The sequence below is a fragment of the Chaetura pelagica genome, unplaced genomic scaffold, assembly GCF_000747805.2.
Source record: "Chaetura pelagica isolate M959 unplaced genomic scaffold, ChaPel_1.0 scaffold205, whole genome shotgun sequence".
NCBI lineage: Eukaryota > Metazoa > Chordata > Aves > Apodiformes > Apodidae > Chaetura > Chaetura pelagica.
Genome location: NW_009953318.1, coordinates 813,715 through 821,522, shown reverse-complemented (window position 1 = coordinate 821,522; position 7,808 = coordinate 813,715). Strand labels below are relative to the sequence as shown.

Genomic DNA, 7,808 nt, shown 5'->3' with positions numbered 1-7,808 from the left:
AGCTGGTTTTGAAACCACAGCAAGAAGTGATAGAAAGAAAAATGGCCCTATTATAATGCTCATGAACCAGAGGAAAACAACGTTCTTGAGAGCATTGTGTAATGGTGTAACAGATGTGTTTTTCTGGACCTCAGAGAGTGTCAGATTGCAAGTGGTTTTCATTAGCAGAAGTTGAAATGTACTGTTATAATATCCTGTTTACCTACAGTTAACTAACATACCTGGGTTTAAAGCACAATCAATATCAGATGCTCAGAAATTAAGAGTAGCACCTTTAAAAATTATAAGGAAACATGGATTTGTGTTGAAGTCCCTGTTAGGAAACCTGGGTTTGGCAGCATTTGGCTCGAGAGTGATAAGCCAGGTGTGATGCCAAGTGAGACCTGGAATGAAACTTTCACCCATCTCTGCCTTTGTGGCTCAGGAGCCAAAAAGAACTGCACAGCAAGGTTACCTTAACCCTTAAGGAGGCTGCAGCAATGGTAACTGAAGTAGTAAAGAATGTAATGAACAATTTAAGCTTCATATGCAGCTAATGGAGGACAACTGCAGAATAGACGGAATAACAGTTTCATCTGGTTCATGAACATGAGGGTTCTTCTCTCTCCCATTAGAATGCTGTTTTACTACTAACAGCTATTGAAGAGATAACACATCATCTTGCTTTCTGTTTACTATAAACACAGAAAGAGTTTTGTGGTTTTCAGCTGAGCTGCACCAAGTGACATACATATCGGAGACATCTAGTTACCTCCACTTGGATCCTTCTCACACAACTTAAGTCAGTGGAGCAAGATGGCAGTAGGATTTACAAGCACTGATCACACTGTCTACAGGTAAAATTAAGACTTTCTGCTCTAAAATACTGGTCAAAATTTTAAAAAATAATAATAATTTTGAATTTCATCATCCTAGGTGTTCAATCAAGCTGAATTCTTTGCTTCCTCTTTTTAAAACACAGAAAAAAAAGCTTCAGCCCTCCTCTGAGGAGGGGAGACGCTAGGTCCTGAATGTGCTATGCTCTTCCTGATACTTCCAGACATAAGGGAGCTTCTGGGGACAGTCTGACAGTGATTTGGAAGAAAAAAGGAAATGCAGAAAGCACAAGACAAGGTGCTAGCAAGGTACAATGGAAAGGGCAGCAGAACAGCACAAGATCAATATAAACAGAAAATATAAGTGTACTTGGAGCCATTTAAATACAAACAGAATTTTCAAGATTATCTGAGGTGTGACTAGCACTATGAAGAAAAAAAGTAACTTTCAGGAGGTTAAGTATACAAAAGAAAGGCTAATAAACAGGCTCCTTGGAAGTAACACACACCCACTTTCATAAACAGAAATTCAACTCTAGTGACTATATTTCTTGAAGCAGCAAAGGGAGCAGTGTTGACCAACTCTTGTTCTTAGCATGTTTTGTATTTACCTACCTAGATTGTGCAATACAACCTACTCTCAGGATATCCTTTATTTGCTTTACTAGCACTGAAATTATAAAACCTCTTAATGATAGCTGTGGAAACACAGAACAAAAGTTAACTGCAACACTCAGAAATTATTTGTTCTTTACAAGATCTTTACACTTGATTCTTGCTGACCTTCTGTCATACGTGGCTCAAACAAGATCACAATATCAGTTTATAAGTTACGATAGTTAATAGAATAATCTATTAGGCAATCATAAACAGGCATAGTAGAAAAGTAACTATTTTAAAATATCTATTTCAGCTTGCTTCATCTTATCAATATGCTGATGAAAATCAAAAGCAGAAAAGTTTAGAATTTATCAAGTCTACATCAATTCTTCTCAGGAGTCCGTCACCCTCCAGGCTTCCCAGGCTATCAGTCAGCACATGAAACTCACTAATGGAGGCTAAGCCTCATCCTCTTCTCACACTTTTCTAACCTGGAGTTTCTCCCAAATGCAGCTGAAGTGCTAAAGTTGTTCTCACCATGGATGCAAACACCCAGGTTCTGCCAGTGACCTTTCCTAGGACTCATCTGGACTCCAGGTAATGGCTTGTCACATATTTTCTGGGTGTGGTTTTCTTCCATGAAACAATTAGAAAACTTCAGCCAAAAGAATGTTAAAAGCATTAAGTCAAACAATCAAAAGCTAAGAAACTTGAAATTTAACAAGAAACTTTAAACAAAGGTTGCTCATACAAATTTTAAACAGCCCTCTCCTGCCAAGGTACATATAACTGGGCATTGCTTGTTTGCTTTTCACAGAACTGGTGCCTTTTCCAGGGCACTCAATAAACAATGCTACAGGAATGAATCAGGCTTCTGTGGGCACAACACCAATGATAAAGGACTCTACATCAGTTGTTGAGGCAAGTGTGAAGGTGCAGGGTACAGATGCAGAGTGCAGATGCAGAGTGCCTGTGGAGGCAATCTGGGCTTGCTTAGTTCCAGCAGCATCTTAAGACCAATACGGATGTCGCTCACATTCCCTGTCTAATCTCAAAGCAGCTGTTCCTTAACTGACTCAGCTGTTAGCCTTGCTGCAATATCAGCACGCTGGCCTGACTCTACAGGGATGATGGGACCACATGTTATTTGTTTGAACTGGAGCAGAGCCTGAAACTCCTTTCCTAAAAACCTCGATTAGAAAAAACTCTCAGCTGAGAATAACTTAAAACTGCCTGGCAACTCATTTCCATCAAGTGATGCTCCACATCTTGAGGCCTCTGTACTTACACAACAAGTTTAGAGCAGCTTTTTCTTCCACTGAAGGGTCATTGTTTTGTTGGATAAAATCATACTACTTATATAGTACTGTAAAACTGTTACTATTTAGGATATATATGGTTCCTTTGGAGTATTCTGTAGGTTATCTAAGTATGTGCTTCTATGGCTGTTATCTCTGCGTATGCTTCAGATGTACCATTGTCCTTTGGTTTTGCTGCTACATTGTGATTCTATTTGGTTATGAAATAAATAATTATCACTGATAAAGCCTCAGTCTGTAATGAAAATAATGGTGGTGTTCCTGGTGCATAATATATTTCAGGTGAACTCCTTGTTTTGGCTTATCTTCATTTACAATTTAACATTTACACAGCCATTCTGTGGCAACATTAGGCATTTCAAATATGTATTGAGAAACTGCTTTGTTCTGTGCCAGGGCTGGTGTTTTTTAAATGTGTGTAAGTGTTTCTACAAATCATGAAAGTACCCTCAAATATTTTCCTCATATTTTAAGTATGTTGACCTCTTGGAAAAAAAACCCCGATCAATCAAGTTAAATTTTATTAAATTTCTATTCATATGCAAATTCATATCATATTACATGCTCTGTATACACTGTGGGTAATAGGATCCATCTCAAGTTACATCCCCTATAAATTCGATCATTTAATAAGTCGTATTTCATATTGGAGCCCTAGGTAAGTTAAACATCTTTAAATATGTTTCCATTTATATTGTTTCCTCTTAACGTTTCATTTTATACTTTTTTACTTTATGTCTCAACGTGTTTATTAAAACTTTCCCTACTTTTACAGATGCTACCACCTCAGGTGTAGAGACTTCAAAAACTGATGCCATAATGGAAGAATAAGCATTAACAATTGTTGTTAATTAATTCTAAATCAATTTATAAAGACTGTGTCCCAGTTCATCTTGAACTGGCTTTCTCTTACTAAAGCAGACACATTTCTATTGATCCCTGGTAAAATTAAGACTGAAGCTGTAGCTTTTTGTATGGGGAAAATGGCATATATTTGCTTTCAAAAAAAAAAAAAAAAAGGTAAAAAAGTGAAGCTTTGAAGTCGATGTTGGGGTTTTTTTTGCTCTGTAGTTTGAACTCTTAAGTAGACTAACAGATTGTGTCTTTTGGAAGAAATTACTTGAAATAACCTGACTTTGCAGGCAGCAACATTCTGCTGAAAAATTGTCTTTTTTTTTTTTTTTAAACACAGGACTCTACACTGGAGAGTAAACCACAGTCTGATTAACAGCTGGCTTTAAATGATGCTGTCTCCACAATTGTTCCACAAAATCTTAGGAGTCGCGTTTTTCCTGCTCCCATGCTATGCTCAAGGTAAACTTACAGAAATTTATCCACTGCATGGTTCTGTGCTCTTGCCTGAATATGGGATAAAGTAATGTTTTCTACCAGGTACATGCAGTTACCATCTCCATTTTTATCTAGATGTACTGTTGTGTTGTATTGTTATGCTTTGTAAACTCAGTGCTAAGCTGTATAATCTGATGTGGGTTCCATTTCATAGAAATCCATAGATCTTTATTAATTCTTTGTATGAAAAAAGATGCTTAAATCTCTTCTACTTAATGACACATTGGTTCAATTCACAGGATATCATTTTCCGTAACACAGGTCACAAGAAACTTGTAGTTGGTGTTAAGTTGGAGCTGCAAGTGCTTGAACAGCCTGAAGGATTCTGTCATCAATCTCTAGACACAGTTAAAAATCAACTAAACCTACTGCATAAGTGCCAGGATTTTGCCTGGACTGGCTCAGTCACTTAAGAGAGTGAACTCAGTTTGCTAATTCCAGTTTTCCATAAACATCACTGCTGTGCAGGCAGTTTCCAGGAACTTATTCCCTATCCGTACAACAATCAATGTGTGAAAATATCCCCAAAACAGCAGTAAACTAAAAGAGGTCAAACAAATAATTTAAAAGTTGAAATTAATTTCACATTATTAACTCCACTTTATTTTGAAAGGTAAGATTTGAGCTGTAGCACCAAGTGCATGATTGCTGGTTTTGTTCCTAGATTGCCTGCCACTGAACAATAATGAAATAGAAGGCGTTGTCCGGCAACTGGAACATCGGATCTCCCAGCTTGAAGGAGGTAATTTATCTACCTTTACCTCTGCTGTAGCTGAATTGCTAAGCATAAACAAGATGATCAATAATATGGCTTCTTAGGGAAAAAGCAGAATTTTCTGCAGTTTTATTACATTCCATTTGTGTTTTGGTTGCTGAGAGATTGGAGAGGGATAATTTTTAACTGGCAGGGAGGGGTTAGTTTTTCCTAACCTAGTAGGAGATGACTAGGTAACAGCTCTGAAGCATAGGTGCAAGCAGGTCAAGTTGATCAGATTTAAATTCCTGCCTATGCAAAAGTGCTCCATGGACACCTCATGCTTCTAACAGACCAACTGAACACTAAAACCATACCAAAACAATCACAACCCAATCATACCTAAGATCCTACTGTCTCAGGGACTGATATTTATCCTTGTATACTGCAACCCAGCTCAGAGAGCTCATACAGTGCACAGACTCCAAGAAAATAATATATTTTCTCCAACCGCAGAATTCTTTATTTTCTTCCCTCCTTATTCAACCTCTTTTGTGTTTCCCTTATTCTGTTGTCTGTATATTTGTGTTTTTTCCTTTTTCCCCCTCATCTTTTCAGATTTCTTCTGGCTTTTGGGGGTTGTTTTTTTTTATTTTCCTTTCTTATCTTCGATTTCAAGTTTTCCTCTCCTTTAGCTTTTTCCTTAGTTATGCAGAAATACAGTGGAAAGTACAATTGGCAACAAAGGGACAACAAAATAGTGCAAACAAATCTAACAGCTTTCACCTCATCTTGCAGTACTCCGCTTGGAAAATATGATAACAGGATCTGGAGGAAAAATATTTGCTACCAATGGCAAAAAAGCTGATTACGACACTACACTGAAAACCTGCAAAGAGGCTGGAGGGTCTATTGCCATGCCGAGGAACCCAGGAGAGAATGATGCCATTCTGCACTTTGTGAAAAATTTTAATACCTATGCCTACCTGGGGATGAAGGAATCTCTAATTCCAGGCAAATTTCAGTTCCTGGATGGCACCAAATTGAGCTATACTAACTGGCATTCAAATGAACCTTCTGGCAAAGGGGAAGAGGCATGTGTGGAGATGTACACTGATGGCACTTGGAATGACAAAGCATGCAACAAGAATCGCCTTATTGTCTGTCAGTTTTAGTGCTTCCCCCTGCCACTCTCCCTGCAATATGCTTTCCTATCCCTTGCCTCTTTGTAGCTAGTGAGATCAGATAATGCAGCATGAAAAATAAAAGTCACTCATCCTTAGCCTGATTTGTCTTTTAAACACCAGCCATAAAGAGGAAATTATTTGTAATGAGAACAGTGGCCATTTTGTCTGTTCTGTTACTTATTCAGTGCTATGCATTAATTAAACTTTTTTTTACTGTCGGTAGCATTGGAGTCGCCTTCCTGGCCCTCTACCCATTGCTTTCCTATCCCTTGCCTCTTTCTTTGTAGCTAGTGAGATCAGATAATGCAGCATGAAAAATAAAAGTCACTCATCCTTAGCCTGATTTGTCTTTTAAACACCAGCCATAAAGAGGAAATTATTTGTAATGAGAACAGTGGCCATTTTGTCTGTTCTGTTACTTATTCAGTGCTCACCGAGTTTCTTCACAGTACTACCAATGGCTTCCTACTGCTCTTTTAATCTGCTTACTTACTGTGACGAGTGGAAAGCATATTTCTTGGGTACTTACCTAAAGTTACTTATGGCCACAAGATCTCCCAGTGCCCCCTTTATCCATGAGCCTCTAAGTTGTGTATGTTTTGATCGTTTCCATAAATTTTCCTTACCAAACATACACATAAAGACAGTTCTGCTACTACAGCTGTTGCTCAGCTCTGGCCATCTTCACCTTTAATAGACCCTCTGAAAGAAGAAATAAGCAGTGCTTCTAAGGGTGACAGACCTGTGACCACAGGCGGCACTCACCTACCTTGCATTTCCCATAGGAAAGATTGAGTCGGCAGGTCTTAAACCTTCATATGCCTGAAAAGTGGTTACCAAAAGCCACCTATTTGGAGCTGCTTCAGCAACTCCAAATCCCTTACCAGCACAAGCAGCCCACTCTCCTGTGCTATGTGGGAGAAAACACATGGGAGTTGACAGGAGTTACAGTGCCCATGTCGTTTGGGGAGATCTGTAGAGCCGTGACAAGGCCAATATATATATTTATTTATTTTTTTAACTAGATAGTGAAGAGATTCAGATACTGCTGATTTGTGGGCACCACAGAGCTGCTTGGCAAAACCTGACTGGAATTCCTATGGGGCTGAGCTTGATGAATGCCTGTGTTTCTGAAGCAGCCTATATTCTGTGCTCATTGCAGAAGCTGCTGTGATCCTGCACCTTCCAACTCAAGCTAAAGGATTCAGAGACAGCTTTCTGAACAGCTTTGTTACTGGGGTCCAGTCACCTACTGAAGTTGAGTATCCCTAAGGCCTGTTATACTGCAGAGCTGTGCAGTATAACAAGCACATCCAGAGTTGTCTACAATTTATTTTCCTTCCTCTGGGGCAGTTATTTCAACATGGCTTGGGCAATGAAGGCTCTGCATCAGCTCCGTGACATGGTGCAAAGACTGTCTATTGCAGACCTTCATATACAGACAGCCAAAAGCCTGGCTGTCAGTCACACACTCACATGAGCTTTGTTAGTTCCAGCCTGGTCATGGAGAGTTCAGCAAGGAAACATCCAGCTCTAGAGCCAGACCAGCTCCTCTTACCCTCTGCACGACAGAACAGTCAAAGTGTGAAGATAACTGGGGTGGGAAGGAGAGCTGCTCACAGTTGTGTGAATGCAGGCGCCAGCCAAGGGGCTGTCTGAAGCCTCATAGCCATGCACATCACTGTAATTTCAGAGTAGCAACTGGCCATGCACAACATTCCATTACTAGCTTAGATTAAATTACTTAAATATTTTGAGTACATGGTTCTCACCACCTGTTCTGTGACAAGTCATGGATCTTCTGGCCTCCCTGTTCAGTCCTCTGCTTGGTGTCATGGTCTCT

General features: G+C 39.3%; 1 protein-coding gene across 1 annotated transcript; it reads left to right on the top strand.

The window, feature by feature from the left end:
* Positions 1–3,978: 3,978 nt before the first annotated feature.
* Positions 3,979–5,953, top strand: LOC104389160 (pulmonary surfactant-associated protein A-like). Its single transcript, XM_009998115.1, is given in 3 exon segments — positions 3,979–4,126; positions 4,749–4,826; positions 5,577–5,953. Coding segments are annotated over 3 exon segments (603 nt in total).
* Positions 5,954–7,808: the final 1,855 nt, after the last annotated feature.